The 22,708-nt window shown below is 35.3% G+C and overlaps 1 protein-coding gene across 5 annotated transcripts in view; it reads right to left on the bottom strand.

Annotated features, from left to right (window-relative positions):
* LOC134754811 (protein ECT2) overlaps positions 1-21,124 on the bottom strand; it is a 93,314-nt gene extending 72,190 nt beyond the window's left edge. For 3 of the 5 annotated variants that reach the window (XM_063691189.1, XM_063691190.1, XM_063691192.1), the window contains exons 1-2: positions 20,833-21,123; positions 636-834 (exon numbers count right to left, since the gene is read on the bottom strand). In XM_063691189.1, the coding sequence (XP_063547259.1) occupies positions 636-834; positions 20,833-20,905 (272 nt within the window). In that variant the 5' untranslated portion in view covers positions 20,906-21,123. Of the gene's footprint in view, positions 1-635; positions 835-10,828; positions 10,912-20,832 lie in introns of all 5 variants that reach the window. The other 2 variants (XM_063691191.1, XM_063691194.1) reach the window with 2 other exon arrangements.
* Between the last annotated feature and the right edge of the window lie 1,584 nt (positions 21,125-22,708).

Here is a 22,708-nt window from a genome sequence, read left to right as displayed (position 1 = left end):
TTATTAATGTAATCTACGAACAGAAGAATAACAACATCAGAAATCATCTAAACATACTTAAAAATCCTAAAAGCGTCATACCGCTCTTACAACGCGGGTACGCCGCGCGACACAAAACATTTTTTTTAACAGAGTTATAAAAGAAAAATGTTTCACAAGTTTACTATTTTATATAGAAGGATAACTGGGCTATTCACAGGTATTTTTTTTCTAGAGCAAATCGCCATAGTTTTAATTTTGTAGAGGATTTTCGAAAAAAAAGTGTAAAGAAAATTTTAGAATTTTGAATTTCTTGTATTCTTTGTATAGGTGAGTGAAAATTTAGTCACAGAAATGAATTCTTCATCCTCGAATTATACGAAAAAGACACCAAACTTGATATATTTGCTAGATGTATGCAGATATAAAGCTTAATGAGGCGCGCCGGAGGCTCCTACGGCTCATAATAGTAAAACACTTTTCGCACTCGCCACAGTTTGTGGCGTTCATTAGTAATGGAAATATTGCTTCGGCTTTGGGATGTTGACAAACAATAGCTGGCATAACGTTTGGGGAATGCACGCTTTATTACCTAATAATATTTCTCCGTCCAATGTTGACAATCGTCAAAACTACGTACGGAGGGTAGAACTGACCTGTATTTGGCTCTATGTGCTGCATCGAAGAGTTCTCCCTCGAAGGGTTTGGTGACGAAGTAGGAGAGCGGCTGCGGCGGCTGCGGCAGCGCGTCGGGCGCCGGCGCCGGCTGCACCGGGCCCAGCCGCTCGCACGCGTCGCGCACGCGCTCGCACTCCAGGCACGACTCGCTCACATACACTACTGGCCATGGAGAGCCTGCCGACATCACACAATACATTGCTTACTTAACAATCAATATACACGCACACAACACGCCATTACTATCTAGAGTAATAAATATACGTTATTCCCTCCCCCTCAATCAAGATGCAGTAAGTAATAGGAAAAAGAATAGCTGGAACCAAGTTTCCTAGCGAAGGTCTTCTAATGCACTTGTAATAAAACTAGTATTGTACTTAATTTTAATTTGCATATGTATATTCATAACATTAATAAGCATAAACATTTTACATAAATTAAATACATTGACCTTATCTGTGTAAGTTGTGTAACATACAAGTAGCGTGATTTCTTTTCAGAAATAGGTAAGAATTTACAAGGAGGTGTTATATTTTTCATCACACTTGCTCGAAAATATCTTATTTCATGCAGGTGTACTAAAGGACAAAGCCCTATATATTGTTCCCGCGCGAGTTATGGATTGTGAAAAAAGCTATAACTCACTCGTGAGTTATATTATTACAATTTATAAAAAAAATCTTTTTTTTTTAAATAAATGAATAAATATATATATCTATAAATTGTATATACAGATGTCAATCACAATGAAAAAAACAACGATGATCAACTCTAGTCAACGTGGGACTCGAACCCACATCCTTGGATTGCCGGTATAATGCGTATGCGGTTCAATGCGCAATTGGTAACGCATTGGACCGGCAATCCAAGGATGTGGGTTCGAGTCCCACGTTGACCAGAGTTGATCATCGTTGATTTTTTCATTGTGATTAACATCTGTTAATTTCAAAAAATTTCAAAATGGACGAATGTTTGAAATGTCACCGTATTTAAGAATGATTTCGCTTAAAATTTAGTTTTTTCTCCGCAAGTGTGATGAAAAACATTGTGTGTAACTCCGGGGGTAAGAATATTGCAAATTTAAGTCTTTAATGCACTTCACGAGGCCTCTTTTGTAAAATTACACTTACCCCTACGTTGCACAATGCATAACTATAAACTCAATATTAATGCTAAAAGTTGTGTAAACACATTAATATTGTGTTTAGTTGATTATAATTTGCTAGATAGTCACCCACGAGATAGTCTCTTCCTACCTCTATGAATGCGAAAGAGAGTATGGGTAATCGCACTAGTTAGTGGAAGGGACGACAACAAATGACTAAGTGGCATCCATAGGACGAGTTTCCCTGATTTGACGTCAAATGGTCAAGTAAGATGTCCTAGCCCACCGGTACGCAAATGCAGGCGCAATATGTACTAACTAAACTTCTTGCACTTCGCAAGGTTCAATAAGTGACCCTTGTTGCGATACCGTGTGGTATCGAAAAACATATTTTAGCAGTGTCTAAAATATTTGTCATCGACTAAAGTGACTAAACAATAAGATTTTAAGTGCTAAAAGGAAGTAAGTACTGTAAACTACTGTAATAGTATTTTATACAATCGTGATATAATAGAGCTTTTCAGTCGAGTACAGTGTTTAAGCCACGAAGTTTGCTGAGTGGCCAAATGTAGGTACGAGATTGAAAAGCTTGATTATATCACTATTGTATACAATATTAAATCATTTTACGGTTTAGACTCACTTGTTTTAGTCATGTCGCGCGAGTGACTAAAACGAGTGAGTCTAAACCGTAAAATGATTTAATGTTAGTATGTCTCACAACAGTTTAAATTCGATTGTATACAATACTTTTTCTACGAGTCATCTAAAATAATACTTTTCCCCTCACTAGCTCGGAAAGCCGTATTTTATCCTTTAAAACAAGCGGGTAAAAGCAGATTACCGTCGTATTTATCCACTAGTGGGGAAAGTAGTTTAACCTTGGAGCGTGTTTAAGTAGCTTTTGACAGATAACAAAACGTAAAATGCTCATAATAATGGTTCGTTTGATATTAATTATCATTAAATAAATGGTTTAAGAATTTAATAAAAAATACCAAATTTAGCTTTGTTTAGTGATTTTAAGTCATAAACCTTTAAATTCCATAAGAAACGTTTGGTGTTTTTTAATGATGTTGAACTTAATTCTGCACGCACAAGTTGAGTCGATGCAATTTCAAAACGCATCGTCTGAAATGTCAACACAGTCAACAATAAAATTACATAATGTTATACTATACTAGCTGTTGCCCGCGACTTCGTACGCGTGGATTTGTATGTTAGTGGTTATATAAGTCTTTTACATGAGCATAGAACATTATGCAGCAAAAGATATCAGTAGGGACGGTTAATCATTAGTTAATAATTATACAATGCAAGAAATTTGTCTTTCAAAATTCACAAACTACGAAGTTTCAAGCCCCTAACTAGAAAAAAATGTTCTCGATACCCACTCAACCATCTTAGAAGATTTTCAAGTCCACTTATTTAAAAAAAAATGTTGGCTCCCGACCCGATGCAAACTTTATTACCTAATACAAACTTCAAAAACGGTGAAATCAGTTTTCGTCTATTTTAATATAATGCCCTTTTACCAAGTTTCAAGCTCCTACCTTAAAAGAAATCTTGTACCAGAGATAGACTTACATCCCCTGTTAACCCCAATTAGAGGTTGAATTTCTACGTTGAAATAACTTTTTTTGTTATACAATGCTTTTCTAAGAAGTTTCAAAGCATTTGTAATGATTCAAACTTTCAACCCCTTTTAAGAGATGAATACTTAAAAACGCTTATAGTACTATTCTTGTATTCTAATAATATGCCTTTATACAAAGATTGAAGTGCCGCACTCAAAACAACGTTTGATCTCCATACAAATTTTCAACCCATTTATTACCACTTTTGGGGATGAATTTTCAAAAATGCTGAAATTAGTTATCGTCTCTTTTCATTAAATACCTTTCTATGAAGTTTCAAGTACCTACCTTTAAATAAAATTAGGATCCCTACAAACTTTCAACGCCTTTTTAATCCTCTTGGGATGAATTTTAAAAAAAACGCTAAAATTACTTGTCCTGTATTTTAATAATATGCCCATATACAAAGATTCAAGTCCCGCACTTGAAATTTTTTTTGATCTCCATACAAACTTTCAACCTCTTTTTTACCACCTTAGGGGATGAATTTTCAAAAACGCTGAAATTATTTTTTTTGTATTTTAATAATATATATTTTCCTGACGTTTCAAATTCCTAACTTAAAATAAAATTGGATCCCTATTCAAACTTTCAACCCCTTTTTAACCCTTTTAAGGGATGAATTTTAAAAATCTCTGAAATTACTTTTCTTGTATTCTAATAATATGCCATTATACAAAGATTCAAGTCCCGCACTCCAAAAAATATTTGATCTCCATACAAATTTTCAACCCCTTTTTCACCACCTTGGGGGATGCATTTTTAAAAACGCTGAAAATAGTTTACTTCGCTTTTAATGAAATACTTTTTTACGAAGTTTCTAATTCCTAGCTTAAATAAAATTGGAACCCTATACAAACTTTCAACCCCTTTTTAACCCTGTTAGGGGATAAATTTTAAAAAAACGCTGAAATTACTTTTCCTGTATTCTAATAATATGCCCATATACAAAGTTTCAAGTTCCGCACTTCAATTTTTTTTTTGATATTCATACAAACCTTCAACCCTTTTTTCAACACCTTAGGGGATGAATTTACAAAATTGCTGAAGTTATTTATCTTGTATTCTACTAATATGCCCTTATGCAAAGATTCAAGTCCCGCACTTGAAAACATTTTTGATCCCCGGTCAAACTTTCAACCCGTTTTTCACCACCTTAGGGGATGAATTTTCAAAAATGCTGAAATAATTTTCTTGTATTTTAATAATAAATCTTTTACCGAAGTTTCAAATTCCTAGCTTAAAATAAAATTTGAACCCCATACAAACTTCTATCCCGTTTTTAACCCCCTTAGGGATTGAATTTCTCAAAATCCCTTCTTATTTCTTGTACACAATATAAATGTAACCTGTTGTGCAAATTTCAACTTTCTAGCTTTTGTAGTTCCGCCTCTGCGTTGATGAGTCAGTCAGTCAGGACACATGCATTTATATATGTACTTACAGCTTGGCAAAAAAGAGTAGAAAATAATAGGGGCGCCACTGTCTATGTAAAACGTCTCTTTTTTATGAAAACAGTAAATGTTGCCATGATAAAAAATTTAGTTCCATTTCTTTTTTTTTTGCCAAGCTGTATATGTATAAATTGATGATAATTATAATTAGCCTGATGATGATTATAATGTGTACAATTAAAGACTTATTTTTTAGACTCGCTTCGCTCGTGGTTCAACTATAGAATCCTTTCGCTTGCTCGTGTTTCAATTCCACACTCGCGGGTAAAATACAACTGCACCCATGTATAACAAATAACTATTGTCTACTATAAAACCTTAATAATTAAAGAAAATTAGGTAAGTATCTCAGTAGTACAAAAGACATCAGCGCGGCGCCACGTGATTGGTCAAATTCATTATAGTTGACTAAACCGTTTCGTAATGAATATTATAGTTGATTTGGGAGCCCATACATGAAAAGTACCCAATTACAGATTGGTATACGATATCTTAATTCAACCATTACAGTCGACGAGTAGAAAAAAATACTTCCGTTTTCCTTCATTAATTCAAAGATGAGAAATCCCGATAAGGTTCATACTGTGAGGTTATTACCGGGTTAATAATACCTGTACCAATATTTTAACTTTATTCGTTTGTTACAAACAATAAACATAATAACAACCAATTTACAATCAATATCCCAAGACGTCTTCACTATAACTTGTCTGCACTCGAACTGGCCGCTTGTCATTGCGTACCCGCCTTTTTATAACAATCAAAATGGCAGAAACCAGTGACAAGTAAGTCAACTGATATTTTTTTTATATTATAAGCATCATAAATAAAAGTAGGAATGATCAAAATATAAGCTATTAATAAATAATGATCCTTACAAAAGATTGCCAATGTTGCTAACAATACTAATATCAAGATAAATAAAATCTTCTGTTTTTCATGTGATCTTGCTAGTCTCGAAAAATTACCTATTTCGTTTCATGGACGAAAAACCCTGACTTGTGGTAACCCTAGGTGTATAAGTGCGTGACCTCTCGGGACGCGCTCCCGCGTTACTGGTTCGGGGCCGCTGAGTTACGTTGCGACACCGGGAGCACCCGCTCTTGGCATGCCTGACACCAGCCTGGCGCACTCACGGCTATGCTGCCGGTGTTGCATTTCACTTTAAATTGAAGTAATACGAGTTCAAAATAACACTCAAGAACACACACGACAATGTACCAAAATATGTACAACAACAAAATGCTTTTTAAAAATCATCATTAGTAATGTCAATGCACAAAGAAAGTGCGAGTTGGTATCGTACGCTGATGACGTTGGGAACGCAGTATACTTTTTTTCAACACACTTGCTCAAAACGACGTTTTTATTCCACCGATTTTTGGCTCATAATCCTAGATATTAAACACGCGTGCTCTTTCAGTGTATTATTCTACTCGTGCTTTTTCATTGTATTATCCGACTGAGTTAAGAAGGTAACTGATTGCTAATAATATGCATGGAAAGGGAGCCTTCTTTAATTGGTCGGACTGGCGGGCACCGGCGCGCCCGACCGCCTGCGCGGTGCGCGGCCCGGCCGGCCCGCTCGGCTCACCGCCCGCGGCCGGGGCGAGGGGCGGCCGGCAGTATGACAGATGCAACACACAATACTAACTGTTATTACAATTTGATTAATATGAGTTTCTTTTTTTTTCTCGCGAGTGTGTTGAAAAACGTCGTATGAAACGCGTGTGCATTGGTTATTACACACATCGGCTTTCTTATTGCGCGCTCGCTTACAGCTCGCGCGCACAATATCGCCTCGTGTGTAATGACCAACTTAGCACACTTGTATCATAATGTACTATTATATACGTCAAATGGAGTGAATAGGGACAAGATCCGGGAATGACATTTAACTGATAATTTAAAAGAAAGTATGTTTGTGATAATCTGTATCTTGCGATTGAAAATAATAGTATATTATTATTCTTTTGGTAATAGAAAGACTGGGAGAGCATGAGTCGTGATAAATAGCCAAACTAACAGGTTAAAATTGAGTCTGTCAACGAATTGGTTGATATGAGCTCCAAAACTCCCTTTAAAATGGTTTTACTTGTTTGTGACACTTCTGATAATAAAAATTGGTTTGGCATTTAATTGAGAACCTATTAATTACATGGTAAGTATAAATAATCTTTGTTTTGTTAGCGAAAGTGTGAAAATAGAGATCCATGAAAATTCCAAAAAAATACGGGGTTTAAACCCCGTTTTTTTTTTCTATTCACCCCCGTTGCGTGAACGGTAAACGGGGGTGAATAGGGACGACTAAGGGGTGGAGCGGGACACCTCTGATAGTTAATGGGGACGCAATAAGTGGAAATAGGGACGCTAAAGGGTCAATAGGGACAGGGCTGCCAAAAATTGTTTTCAAAATTAGTTATTCTTTGTTTAGTGTTTTTTGGTAGGTTAATACTGGGCACTTACACCAACTTAAAACGGGCGGCATTGCAGGCGCAAAGTATATAAATATATTAAGTAACTGTTTTATGTTGTTCTGTCTTTTGTTACTATTCGTCGTATAATAACCCCCGCTTTATAATTAAATAACAATTAAGAATTATCATTCAGTTATGTGTATAACGATATTCGCTGACTGAAAATATTTGAAGACGATGTATTTTCAAAATGGCATAGCTGCGTCAAATGAAGGAGTTTAAGAATAAGTAATTATTCATTTTAAAGCGCATATTCACTATTTACTGAAAGCATCGTAAGTTTTTTTAAAGAAAAGTTATCTTAGAAATAAAAAAAACGTAAAATTCTAAAAAAATTGCATCTTTGGTGACTAGTGATGGGAAATTGCCGAGAATATTTCCGATTGAGAGAATATTCTCGGTAATGTTACGGAAACATTTCCAAAACTGGCAATTTATCTAAAAGCGCGTGTTTTTTGTATAGAAACTAGATTTTTTATAATGATGAAATATTTTAGAAATACAAGGTTCCTTATCCTTACGTTGAAACCAGGATCATTTCACTTGAATTTCATGAATTTTTCGTAAATTTCCATAAATTGCCGTAAAATTTGCAGGGAAATTTCCATGGTAATTTATGTTTTATTTTGGAAATATGGTGTATAAATTACATTTCTGTATGTTGTTTCTCGCAAAAAAATGCTTAAAAAAATGCATTTTAGTGATTGGCATATATTTAAGTGCTCGTTTTGTTAAATCAAATTATAACTGCATGTGAACGCATCAATTAGTCCCCTCGATAAGACTGGTTTCTTCGAAAGTTCATTGTTGAGGTCACATAATATCCCTAGTTACCTTCAAACTTTTTTTTTGGTACAATAGTGGTACCGTCAAAAGGGCATAACTGCCGTAAGTTTCCTTAGAAGCATAAGCTCTTCTTGTACATACGTTTCCTTAGATTTTTTTAAGATTCTTAAATTTTTACAAGTATAAAAAAGCAAAACAAATAGAGTTTAGCTAGAAAAATAATGAAAAACTCTAGGAAACTGTTGATTCAAGTTCATAATCTCTTAAGACTTTCGGTTCGATTATGTCCCATAGTATTTATTTAAGCAAAAAATGATCTTAAATACCTTGAAATCATTTTTGAAACCCTATTGAATGATGGGGCACAAATTTATGTACGTTAATTTTTCTATTAAATTTAAATTTTCAAAATATTCCTATCCCTAAGTTAGAAACCCTTTTAGGTATGTATTATATTATTCATTTGTAATATTACTAATTAACTCTTTTGACAGCTCTACTCACTAAGAAAAGTGCAATATAATCATCAAAAAAAATTAAATTTCCCTATTTTCACGTCAGGAGAATATTGCGGAAATATTCTCAGTAAATTACGTTACCGATAGTTTCCTGGGAAACTTTCCGTTCGCCCATCACTATTGGTGACAGATTGCACAAAAACTATAAGTGATAGCACTATAGTGTGTATATGAGATTGATAGCAAATTTATTAGGGATCATTCGTTCCTACACACTTTTTCTGTATCTTGGACGGTTTCCTTAAAATTTTAGAAAAACCGCGTTTCGGGCCGTTTGCGGTGTGGGGGTGACGCAGAGGGGGCAGGGGTGGGGAGGGTTGATAAAAAATAACTTTGGTCTATAACGTACACATCTCAATATTTCCAATTGAAAAAAGTTTTCCATTAATAATGCCGTAATTTCAGCTAATTTCCCTGAATTATGTCTGGTATATTTGTGTGTCTACCTGTGACCTCGTAGCGCCAAAACAGATGAACCGATGATAGCTGGCTTCACTGCGGTGAATTTTAGGTATATTTCATTAAAATCCGTCTAGCCGTTTTGAAAATATAAAGCACGTCTTCAAACGAGTATGGTTATTTTGTTATTTTAAGGTTATACAAGTACTTATAGCTTGAATACCGTTCAACTTGTACAAAAACACAAAGCCTTTTTTGTTCCAAATTTGAAAAATTCTGTCCTTGACACTTTTTTGATATCTATTATAGTTTTAGTGAGAATGTCAAAGAACCACCAACGGGGACACATTTCAAGGTGGGGTGGGGGGCGTCGAGCGTCAGGTGGAGGGGGGGGGGGGGGAGAGTGGTGAATTTTAAAGAGTACATCTAGATGTATCATGCCACACAGGTTTGAAAACTTTATTAATTTGTTTTATTTTCCCATACATTGCTTACATAGAATGACTCAATTCACTTGTCCCTATTCATACCTTAGTCGTCCCTATTCACCCCGGATCGAGTATGCGTCAAAATGGCTTTTTTTTTCAAAATAACTGATTTGCAAGACCGAAGTGATCCTATAAGTGTTCCGTTTGTCAAAACAAAGTTTTGCACGGAACACTAAAAAGGACATTAAAACGAAATTATTAAGAAATATTTTATTATAAATCGATTCTCAAATATAAGACAAATGTTTATAAACCTTAATATTTGTGGCCATCGAGGAAAAATTCCTTCAAAAATTTCTCTCAAAGTACAAAATTGTCCCTATTCACCCCAATTGACGGTACCTACATAAATATTTACAGAATAAGCAAGTCACAACGACCTGTAATTTTGCCTAACTCTATGTTAATTTATGCCTATTTATTTAAGAATTGCAACAATCAGGCCTCACACGAAATGTCATTTAGTATTTGGGATATAGATATTGAGTTTATTATTATGATTCCCACGTACAAAGAAACATGACCACAACAAGATAATGAAGATAGGAAAATTTAATGATATCACCATTACTGATCAAGTGATCAATTGATCATTCTAATAACAAAATTGTGAAATTTTATGTTTGTATGTTTGTTCAAACTTCACCGCGCAAAAACGGCAAACGCCAAACAGATTTTGTGGAAAAGGACACAGAATACTTTTTAAATCACATTTACTATCGCGAATTCGCGATAGGCCCGATTGTAAATGTGATTTAATATGTGTTCAAAACGCGAAAGTTTTAAATGTTATAGAATACTTTTTATCCCGGATTTCATCGTGGTTGTATGGGAGTTGAAATGTACATAGTATGAGTGTACTAAGAGGGAGGGGAGTGAAGGCGGTTTAACGACTTATACTCAGACAAAAACGCGGGTTGTGGCAACAGCTATTATAGTATAACAAGGAATGTTCTAGAAACAGCCACTAGATCTAGCATATTCATACAAGAGACAAATCAAAAGTAACCTAGGCTTAAGTTAAGGAAGCTTATTACGCCGGAAGCGGATGATAAGAGGCAGTTAGTGCATTAATCACAGGAAAAATTGCCCATTCAGTATCAAAGAGCAACGTGACGACTGGTGTAAAGATGCGACTAACGTCCCACGCGATCTAATGGATAAAATAGTAAAATTGGTAAAGCTAATAAAGCTATATTATATAATTTAGGGTCACGCAACACCTGATTGTCAAATGATTCAAATTGAATACAACTGTGAGGTGAATGAAGGAGCACACGACATGCGGCAGCCGCATGCGCACTCACATCCTCCACCAAAGTATGCCCGCAGTTGATCAACCAACGCTAGCATAGTTGGCGTGCGAGCCGTGGACTACGCTTTACGCCATCTGCAAAAGCGGCGCTCGTCAACGCCGGCCACCACATCACATATACATAGTTTTTATTCAAACACAACAGGTCATCATCAGAACATAAGTATTATTGAGGAATGCACGATGAGGAAATGTACCGTCTTATCTTTTTAATCAGTTTTAATTATTGTAAGTAAAGATAACTGTACCTTACGTGTAGTGGTTTACAAAATATGCATTAGGTATTTACTGTGTATACAAGAAATTTAAATGGGAAAGAAATTTTATTGAAGGTGATGTAATTTTACTATTTGATTTTCAAATCAGCGCTTATCATCAGCATCACTGCTTAGTGCTTATGAATATGGTACCTAATATCTAAGTAATAATGATACCTAGCTGTCATAGGTGGGCATTGTTTTGGTTAATGCTTATGGCCAAATTTTAATGTGTCAAAAGTAAGTATATAACATTATGCATATTTTGGTGACCATAAGTGGTGCATATTATGGACCAGCTGATTTGATCTGGAAAGGATAAAATGTAAACAGACAAACGCCGTTGTGAAATTGTGACATTATTGTCATGAAAAAAACAGCAAAATCTAAAATATTCGCAGTAAGGCCAGTAAGTATCAACTATAAATACAATGCATGCATACTAAATGAAAATATAATGATGGAAACCTAATATAAATTTTTGCATATGCGAAAATTACTAGTTGTAAAACTAATTATTATTTTCTGCTATGTGGCTAAATTTGTAACATGTTGGGCTCTAAATTGATATAATTAATGTTTCTACATAAAATAATGCAGAGAGAAACTACTTTGCATCCAATGCTATTCAAATCGCTAGCTAAATCAAGATCAAATATTTCTGTCAGTTTTGACATAAAATAATACCATTTTAGCTTCTTTTTCTTCTTCTTGACATATATTTATATTTCTTCTATGTAAAATTTATCACTTGGTAAAGTCAAAAAATATTTTAAAACATGTTTTATTATCGATAAAAAACAAAAGGGTATATAGCCGTGTTTGTATGAGGCATCGGCCCAGAATCCAAATTGATTGCCGTTTTGCCAATTTATTATCTATGCTTATTCAACAATATATTAACTATAAAATGCTGCAGGTTTTTGAGAAAAAAAAATTGTTTTCATTTTTTTTTTATCTAAACTACTGAACCGATTTTTTTGTAACTTATACATATTATGTAAGTGATCTAGATGTATTATTCCAAAGATCCTTATAAGTAGTGAAATTTTCACTTTTAATTTTTCAAAATATATTTTTTATATATATTCGAGATAGGGAATTGGCCCATACTCTTACCAGTTTTTAGTTGTTTGCTACATCTCGCATCAACTACTTCCAACAGCGTCCAAGCTTCACACCCATACATCAAAATTGGTCTAATTACAGACTCGAATTTTGGTTAGTCTACGGATCAGCTTGGACACTAAAACTCCTGGAGCTCTGCCGAGCATCTTAGGGCGTTTTGGATTCGCAGATCTATCTCTTCCTCCCTTCGGCTGGTAGGTAGCAGTTACTGTCCAACCAAGGTACCTAAAATGATCCACACCTTTGTAGGTGGTTGCTCCGACTACTAGGTATTCTCTTTTCACTCTGGTGCTCTTGTACCTTTTCATTTGGAGTGATTCTGTTTTCTGGTGGTTTGACGTACCTACAGACTATATTATATTTGTCTATGTTACTTTTCTAAATTCAGTTAGTTGGTATTAAAACTAACCAAGACAAAACCTGAACTTTAATTACATTACATCCCAAGCAAACTAGAACTTGGCGCTCATATAGATCTCAATTATTTTGCCGGCGAAGTCAACAACGACGCATATTTTTAATATTGAAAACCTGTACACACAAGTTTCAGCTGTACTCATAAGTTTTAACATAAATAATTGCATTTTTTTATAGCTACTTTAAACCTCGCGCGAAAACGCTCGTTAGTGTCATGGCTTCCGTTTGTGACGTCACGGGTTTGTAAACATTGCAGTGATGTAGGAAAGAAATATGAAAGAGAACCAACAAGGGTATACTTGAAATTTGTTAACTTCAATTAATCGATTTATCGTGATTGATATATCGATACGTTCATTGATTGTAAAATAAAATATGTATGTGCATAAACTGTCAAAAATCTTTTTTGATCTTAAAATAAGTTTGAGGATAACTGACGCTATGGGGGGCTTTTTTGGGTTGGTTTTAAATGATTTAAAGCAAATTTAGCCGCCGGAGATAAGTTTTAATTTTTTTGATTTTATTGAATACTTTGTTGATTTTGTTGTACACCATACATACCAAAAATCGAATCAGAGCACTCCACTATCCTGAGCCAAGCATATTTTCTGTTTTAAAGTTTAATCCACTATCCTGAGCCAAGCATATTTTCTGTTTTAAAGTTTAAATTTGTCACGGAACCGAATTTGTCAACCCCGACCCCACGTGGTCTTTGTGGTCCCTACCCCTAGAGTGTATATAAAAGCCCGGAGGCGCGGAGGGAGGGCAGCACCCGTCCGCCCGCACTTTCTTACGCCAGGGCGGCGGGGCTGCGCTTCCCGCAGCGCCGGAGCAACCACGGAGTCCATCTCATTCTCTCCCCCCCCCCCCCCCTCACTGCATATTACAATCGTTGGCACTGTTATAACCTCAAATTATAACTATGAATAATTTAGAAACCGCCCAGGCTAGTACGACTAGCCTGGGCAGCCTACTCCAATCTCGACTTTGCCTTCAAAATGAACCTTAAGGCCGAACAAAAAGCACGCATATTTGACCAATGTATCCTGCCTGTTCTTACTTATGGAGCTGAAACCTGGGTTTTCACCAAAGACATACTACGTAAATTGAGCGTTGCCCAGCAGGCGTTAGAGAGAAAATTGGTGGGGATCACATTGAGAGACCGTAAAACAAATGAATGGCTGAGACAACAGAGCAAAGTCAATGATGTTATAAAACGCGTAGCCAATTTGAAGTGGGAATGGGCTGGTGATATAGCACGGAAAACCGATTCGTGGAGCAAACGACTACTCGAGTGGCGACCTCCAAGTCGCACAGAACCGCGACGAATGGCGCAAAATGAAGGAGGCCTACACCCAAAGGGTAGAAAAAGGCTAAAGAGAGAGAGAGAATTTAGAAACCAAGCAATTGCTGGTGCAATGAAATCCGCGGGGGGAAAGACGGAGGGGGGGTTCTCCTCCCCGCTCCGGGCCCTTCTATTAAGGAGACTTATTTTAAGATTATTACCAGATCAAATCTTGCAAGCTAAATTAGACTAAAATTTCCCTTTATTTGATTGTGCTTAAACTATTTATCTTTTACCACATTAACCAACCAACCAAGAAACACATTAACCAAAACGGTGGCGTGGTTATGTACATTAAAGAGTCGTGGAATGTTTCGGTGGTGGAACCCGATTTTGAGGAAGCAAACTGTCTTTTAGCAAAAATACCTAATGTTATGTCTATATTTGGAATATACAGATCTCCTTCTTTTAAGAAAACGGACAAGTTTTTGGCTTCTCTTGATGTTTACTTGGACCAGGCCGATGAAAATGAGTCAGTTATAGTTGCAGGTGATATTAATATAGACACTATTGTAAGCAATGATTGCCAGGATTACTTATGTCTTACGGCAGAGCACGGGTTTTTACCAGCCATTACTCTACCTACTAGAGGGAGAGCATGTCTTGACCACATATTCATTCGGTCTAAAAAACAAAGCGTAGGATTGGTATGTAAATCAGACATTACGGACCACGATATGGTGATGACTGGGATAAATCTGGAACAAAAACAATGCAACCGCCAAAAACGTACAGCTCTAAAAAGAGACATTGAAGCTATAAAAGCTGAACTGAAAACAACAGATTGGCGAGACACATCTTTAAGTAACGTACATGATGCAGTATCGAATTTCATGAGTAACCTACAAAACAAAATTCACAAACACACTCGGAAAGTTAAATTAAGTCGCGCAAACTTCAATTTAAAACCATGGATTTCCACAGGTCTAATACGCTGCATGAGACACCGCGATCGCCTTCATCTGGCGGCAAAAGCCGAGCCACAAAACGAGTTCGCACAGATCACCTATAAAAGATACAGAAATTTCTGTAACAACTTGTTGCGCAAAGTCAAACAGGAATATGATAAAAAAGAAATTGAGGATAGCAAGGGCAACCCAAAAAGGCTCTGGAAGACTATAAAAAACATCTGTCATCTTTCCTCATATAATAAAGAGTCATCAGAACTGCTGTCCCTACAAGGAGCAAGTGACGGAAAAGAGTCTCTTGATATATGCAACAAATATTTCTCTAGCATAGGACAGTCCTTAGCAGATGATATTCTGGCAGAAATGAACACCAGCGAAGAAGACCTAGCAAACTCATATAATGCTTCAAACTGTGACAAACCAGGTTCCTTTTTCATGTATCCCACTGACGCTAACGAAGTCGAGTATATAATTATGCAGCTTGAAAATAACAAAGCACCAGGTCTAGATACAATCAATAATACTCTAATTAAACAGATTAAAGACACCATATGCGACCCATTAGCAAACATATTTAATCTAAGCTTCTCTACTGGAATATTCCCTGATATCTGGAAACTTGCATCTGTCTGTCCAATATTTAAAGGCGGCACTAGATATGATCCCGGAAACTATCGCCCAATATCTCTTCTCAGCACTTTCTCAAAAATTTTAGAAAAACTTGTGAATAGTAGACTCGTTACTTACCTAGAAAGTCATAACTTGCTCTCTCCCCGGCAACTAGGTTTCAGAAAGGGAAAGTCTACGGAGGGGGCTGTGAATTTCCTGACCACAATAGTAGCAAGCTACCTGGATAACAACGAAGCCTGCATTGGGGTATTTCTGGACTTGGCTAAGGCCTTTGATACGGTATCCATTCCGATACTGCTTAAAAAACTAAACGCGTGTGGTATCAGAGGCCAGCCCCTTCAGTGGTTTAAAAGCTATTTATCGGAGCGGCGACAGGTCGTGAAAGTTGGCCAATACGAAAGCAGCCCTATGGAAGTGCCTTTTGGAGTACCTCAAGGTAGTATACTTGGCCCAACCCTGTTCATTCTATATATGAATGACCTCCACAATCTACCAATGAAAGATGCAGAAATTGTCTGTTATGCAGATGACACTGCAATCATTTTTCGTGGACGAAGTTGGAAAGAGGCATTTGAAAATACAGAGCGTGACATGTCTTTGGTTGCGAAGTGGCTTCAAACAAACTTGCTAACACTCAACACCAAAAAGACAAATTTCCTATGCTTCCACAAAACTCTTGCATCGGCTCCACCAGCTCCTGTGCACGACATAAAGATTCACATTTGCAGAGGAAATGACGTTGTATGCTCCTGTAGGTCAATCTGTCAAGTTGAGGTGCTAAGATACTTGGGTGTTATGCTAGATCATAATTTGAGTTTTAAGCCCCAAATAGCCGTGCTTTCGAATCGAGTGAGAAGTATCGTTTATATTATGAGAAACTTAAGAAGGGTGGCAGACGTCAAAACGCTAAAATTAGTATACCACGCTTTATGTGAACCAATTCTGACATACTGCATATGCTGCTGGGGTAGTATTAACAAAACGACCATCATCGAGGCTGAAAGAGCTCAGCGTGCTGTCCTAAAGACAATGCTTAAAAAACCTTTTAGGTACTCAACATTTTTGCTATACAGTAATTGTGAAGTGCTCACGGTTCGTAAACTGTATCTGCTTAAAATAATTATTGATAAGCATAAGCAACTTCTTGGGACTAACGAGCACAAAGATGTGTTTCATAGAAGAGTCTACAGAATTCAGGTGCCGCTGGTGCGCACTGTTTTTGCTAAACGTTTCGAGCCTTACATATCAAGGTATATTTACAATGTCGCCATAAGATACTCTGATATCAAAGATAAATCCGTTTATAACGCTAAAGTACTTGTTAAGAAATGGCTAGCCAGTTTAACCTATGACGAGACAGAGAAAATTGTACAAATTAGAAATTACTAAAATATGAGATGCAAACAAACTGAATTTAATTATTTTTAGTTTACTTCCGATAGCTTGTAAATCTGTGTAGTTTTATAATTTTTAGTCCTAGTTAACCTAACATTAAGTAAAATTGTCAACCGGTTATAACACTCTTTGTTACAACTACCTACTGTTTTTGGTCCCCGCGATACAGGCGCGCCTAGTGCGGGTACCAAAGTTAATCTTACACGAATTGTAAACTCTTAGTTAATAAATATTTTTTTCATTTTTTTTTCATTTTTCAATTATTAAATATATATATATTTCAATTCTCACATTGAGCGCTTTAATTTGTTATATAACATGATATAGTTTAAACTACGTTTAAAAATAATTTATTTACATTACATGTCTGTCTCTGGATGGACAGATGGACAGGCAGTGTTGTGTTCTATAAGAGTTCTGTTTTTTCTTTGGAGGTAGGAAACCCTAAAAATTGTTATTTTGTCACGAAAACATGCTCTAATCTAAGCCCTTCAAGTTTAATAATTTTCAACTGTTATACTCTGTTTTTTATAAGGCCGTTAATTTCAAGGGTGTATTTCTGAGCTTAAATTAAGTAACTTTCTCAAAGAAACCGGTATTCTAATTAACTCCAGTTTGGAGATAATTAATGATTTATTTTTATCTGATAAGGCCATTACGAACGTGTACACTTGCCTTAGGGCCTGTTTACATATTGATTAGTGTTTAGTATGAGTTTATACATTTGCTACTAAACGCAAGTACAATCTCAGACGATCAATATTCGAAATGTCATAGATATGTCATAGTTTTCAACTGTTTGGTGGATTCAAATATAATGTCCGTGTAACAACAACGCCATTTATTACTTTTTAGGAAAAAAAAAATAGAAAAAATTAAATAAAAATTAATTATGCCATTCAGTTTCCTTAAATGTACTTAGCCATAGTTAAGGGAGTTTAAAAAAAAACACAAATATCAGAAACATTATAGAAACAGCTACATGGACAATTAATTGCAATTAGAAGGAATAAAGTCAAGGTCACTTTGCAGTCTCTTATCATGTTCAGTTCCAGGTCACATAGGTTATCCCATATCACATCACTAGTAAACATAGATTCAGTCTTTGAATTAGAGAGAGATAATAACTAATGAATCCGAACCCATGAACATAGATAAAGCTTGTCCCAGGAAAAAAATAGTTTGTACTCGCACCAGTTGCACATCTGACTTCTGACCAAAAGGCTTAAGGAGACTGTTATAATGTAAAAAAATGCCAGTTTTCTTATTCTTTATAAAAAAATCCCTTTCGTTTACATTTTCGAAGATATCGCCATCACAGAAAAGACTACATCAAAAAATGTTGTACAAACACTTACAAAATCGAGGCATTTCCACGAAAAACTAACAGTGAAGTTAATTTATGTAGTTAGTAAGACCTGTTCAAAGGGTGTTAAAACAATTCTAAGAAACTGATGTTAGACGATGGCGGACTGGAAATAGTCAGAAGCCCGGGTTTTCTAATAAATAATACAGAGAAGAACATCATAGATGCATTGCAAAAAACGCCTATTACCCTGTCTGTACTATATTTAGCCAAAAGTGCAAAACGTACAAATGAACAGTGCAAAGTCCTTAAAAAATTACTCTATAAAGACCTACAAATAAACTAAAGTACCTAACTAAAATGCAAAATCGTAAACTAAAGTGGAAACCACATCTACCATTACCCAAGAAAGTGATAAAGCGACTAAGTCAACAATATCAAATTTGTGAAAAAACACCTTATTCCTCCCAACTGCTCTGAATTACGATCCACGAAAAATACTGGGCTTGTATGAAGCAGAAACTTAAAGTTTTTAAACCATAAAACTAACGTTATATCAGTTGAAAACTTCAAGTCGAAATGGAAAAAAGCTTAAAAATTAATAACAGAGTCCTATGTACAAAACCGGATGGCAGCCATTACAACAAAATTAAAAAAATTCTGTATTTATAAAGTCAAAGACTGAAAACATGCGAACATACATGTTGCTTATTAAATTTGTAACAATAATTTACCATCAAACAGTTGATTTTTAACTGTTGTGTAAGATTTCGTGAAAAAAAAATGTGTAGTTTTTTTCTGGGACAAGCTTTAGTCATTACTGTTGTTATTTTGTAAAATTTTCATTTAAATAAAAATGGAAATGGTGTATTGAATTCGACTGACCTTTCTATGTTTTAGCTATTTTAGCACAAACAACAATCAGTCAGTACAAAAAACAATATAACTTAGATGGTCAATGTTATGGAGGTGACCAAGGGGGACCAGCCAAGGTGTTCACGATTATGTAAACAAAGCCTATTATCAAGATGTTAAGGTCTCTAATGCTCAGATATTTTTGAGCATCTTGGTCACTCCAATCGATATATATATCTGATGGGGACTGTACATCGTAATTACTGTAAGTGCATCTAGACTTATAGATGTGAATTCTTAGATTTTAAAAAGATACATCTGAATTCTAGATTGGTTAGGTATATGATAGAAAGTAGGGTTAGACATTATTTGTCTATTGTTACTAATAGTCTGTGGTGTACACTTAATTATACGGCAAATGATGATGATGTAATTTCCATTTGCAGAGTTGTTCATTTTGACTCACAGATAGATTTAGGTAGGGAAGCCATCCGAATTTTTGATGCAAAATTGACCTCAAGGGGTGCCCCATTGCTCGTTGTGATAAAAAGTATACACATGGCATATTTATTTATAAAACTGTAAGGCACTTGATGATGATGAGATCCCTTTTTACATAGGGAGTCCTTAGAACCCTTAGATCATTTTAGGAAGGGGAGCCACCTTTATTTTTGGTAGGGTGGGGATGAAAGCTAAGGGGTGATTTGTCCCATACAATCATAAATTTATGAGCGCTGTGCACCTGTTTAGGTTTCTGCAATAAGTTTGGTGACATTTTCGAGTAAATCAAAAGGAAGAAATCATTAAGTCTTCAAAACACAAAATAATGTAAATATTGATTAAGTAATATTTACATTATTTTCCTCCGTATAGCTACGTCCCAAAAAACAGGTTACGTTTTGCTAAAGTTTTGCGTTTTGTATAGTAAAATCATTAAAATACAAAATAATTAAGTAATATTAGTTCATTCGGATTTTTTTTTTTTTATTTACTCAAAAATGACACCAAACTTAATGTAGAAACCTAAACAGTCTAAACAGGTGCTTTCATAAATGTATGATTGTATGGCACTAATCACCCCCTACCCTTTCATCCACACCACACTTTTTTTGAATAAAAAGGACTTTTTTATGAAATTTTCATTTTTAGTGTGTATATCACTTGATGGCTTGTAGCTCAACCACTTAACGAATTTGACTTTAATACTTAGATTTAACATATCAATATATTTAAAATCACAGCCCGGATTCTACTAGATGTGACTAAATACCGTATCTGTTAAATCCATAACAAGGGTTTTCATTAATAACAGATGATACAATGTTTTTTTATGCCTTTAAAATTAGTCTTCACTATAGCTATAACAGATTAATTAATGATGATTTAACTATTATGAGAGCTTAGTAACTCAATGAACTCTGGCTCACAAATGCTGATCTTACTTAAGTATTTTCATTATACAGCTGTAAAAAGTACACATGTTCAATGTTCATTAATCAACTATTAAATCTTATTTATACACATAAGAATATGCCACCCTTTATCACTCTTTTTAAAAATATTCGGTAAATGCTTAAGGAACCTACAATAACTACAATAAGTCTAAGAAGAAAACGGTTACAATACCTGTCTAAAAAACTGTTGATGTTTACACGTAAATAAATGCGTACCTGGGTGAAAATTGTACTGACCAAGCAAATAACAATTCTGCTAGTAAAACAACAGAGATATAGTTAATAAATAAAAAATATTAACCATTATTATGTTCAATTTCTTCAGTTATAGCGGCGCTTCCTGTTTGTGTCATGCCCTTAGACAATTCGTCCATCTTGCTGAACACTGGTTTGTTACATCAATCATTTACAACACCAATTATAATAACCTAATAACACATGTTATATCACAATGTATATTACGTGATAATCAGTCTTTTTCGAATAGAACCAGTTTTATCCATTTCAAACACATCTCAATATTCCAGCACTGAACTATGAGAATAAAATTGAACTTGACTTGATGAAACAGATAGGACAAGAACCGATAGGTAGCAAGCCATAAACAAAATGAAGCAGCTGCTCGACCATAGTTTCATTGACCAATGGGACGCCGAGAACAAGTCGTTGTCGTTTCATGATTGCTTGGCCAGGCTTGGCCGCTTGGCTTGTATAAAGTCCACTACACACTCGTGCGCGAATCTCGCCGCGAACGCGAGTGTGTAGCGAGCGTCGTAGATGAATGTAGATTTAATAAACCATGAAGTTATACCCTAAACAGGAGCGAGCTGTCACTTTTTTTGCCATACTAAATTGAACTTTATCACCGAGCCAGAAAGGTGTTCGTACCAGACTAGAGAAAACGGTCCACATGAGATAGCAAAAGTGGGTCGCGGTGTCCCACTCGCACATGTTGCCAATGATAAAAAAATACTATTTTGGTAGTATTTATATCAATAACTACTAAAATTAAATACCTTCTTATATTATTTAAGTGCTATATTCAGAGTGCGGTTCTGATATCTTTTACGTAATTTGTAAATAGTTATAATGTCAATATTATTAACTGATTTAACCAAGCATGTGCACAACAAAAAATACATTAATTTTAATATGGTAGACATTGTAGTAACTTTGAATATTAATTGGTATCCCCAACTTGATAAAGAAATTTTCAAAATACATGAATGGCGGCGCTCAAGATTTATTTGCGAAATAAAGTATTAAATGGGTAAAAGATCGCACTTAAACTATCGTGAGACATATTCAAAATATTTATCAGTACAATAATAAAGTACGTAAGTACTAGTACGTAGTAGTACGTAAGTAGTAGTAGTAGTAGTAGTAAGTAAGTATAGTATAATAGTGAGTAAAAACCGTACTGATAAATATTTTGGGTAAAAGATGTTGTGTGAAAGGTTGCAGAAGTGAAAGTTTTGTTGATTGTGGTATATCTTTTCACAGGTAAGCCTCAACTATTAAAGTTTACGATAAAAATACAAGAAAACATTCTCAAACTCATTAGGGTGACTATGATGTCGGCACGATGTGAATCGGCCTTACAGAGTTCTTATTACCTACGTACTTACTTAATGTAAAAATAAGTTTACCTAAATAAGTATATATTTATTTCGGCATGTTTAATTATTTGGTTGATAGATAGATAGATAAATGATTTATATGTGCACGTAATGAGAGCTATATAATTGCCAAAATTTAAATCCAAAATCCTTAAATATTACAGACACATTTATACATAATATTCTATATAGGTTGAACACACATTTCCGTCAGTACACAAAGGCGGCAAATAAAAAAAAAATGGTGCAATTAACTACGATGACGCTTAAAGAATAGCTGAAGTGTGCAAAAGAGAAGCCATTACGTATATGAATATGAGTGCGAAAGAGGCAGACTACAAATGAAAAAAACGTGACCATGTTTAGGGTTTCGTACCCAAAGGGTAAAAACGGGACCCTATCACTAAGACTCCGCTGTCCGTCTGTCAGTCTGTCTGTCATCAGTAACAGCTTTTATAACGACTAAATTAAGTAAGGTTTTGTGAAGCGTTTTACAGAGGAGAAAAAAACTATATCCATTCTCTCTGACTTCCTATGCATGAATGAAAAAAGATCTTG

This window comes from Cydia strobilella, chromosome Z, assembly GCF_947568885.1.
Source record: "Cydia strobilella chromosome Z, ilCydStro3.1, whole genome shotgun sequence".
Taxonomy (NCBI): Eukaryota; Metazoa; Arthropoda; class Insecta; order Lepidoptera; family Tortricidae; genus Cydia; species Cydia strobilella.
Note: the sequence above shows the minus strand (reverse complement) of the source record. Positions and strands in the feature narration are given on the sequence as shown.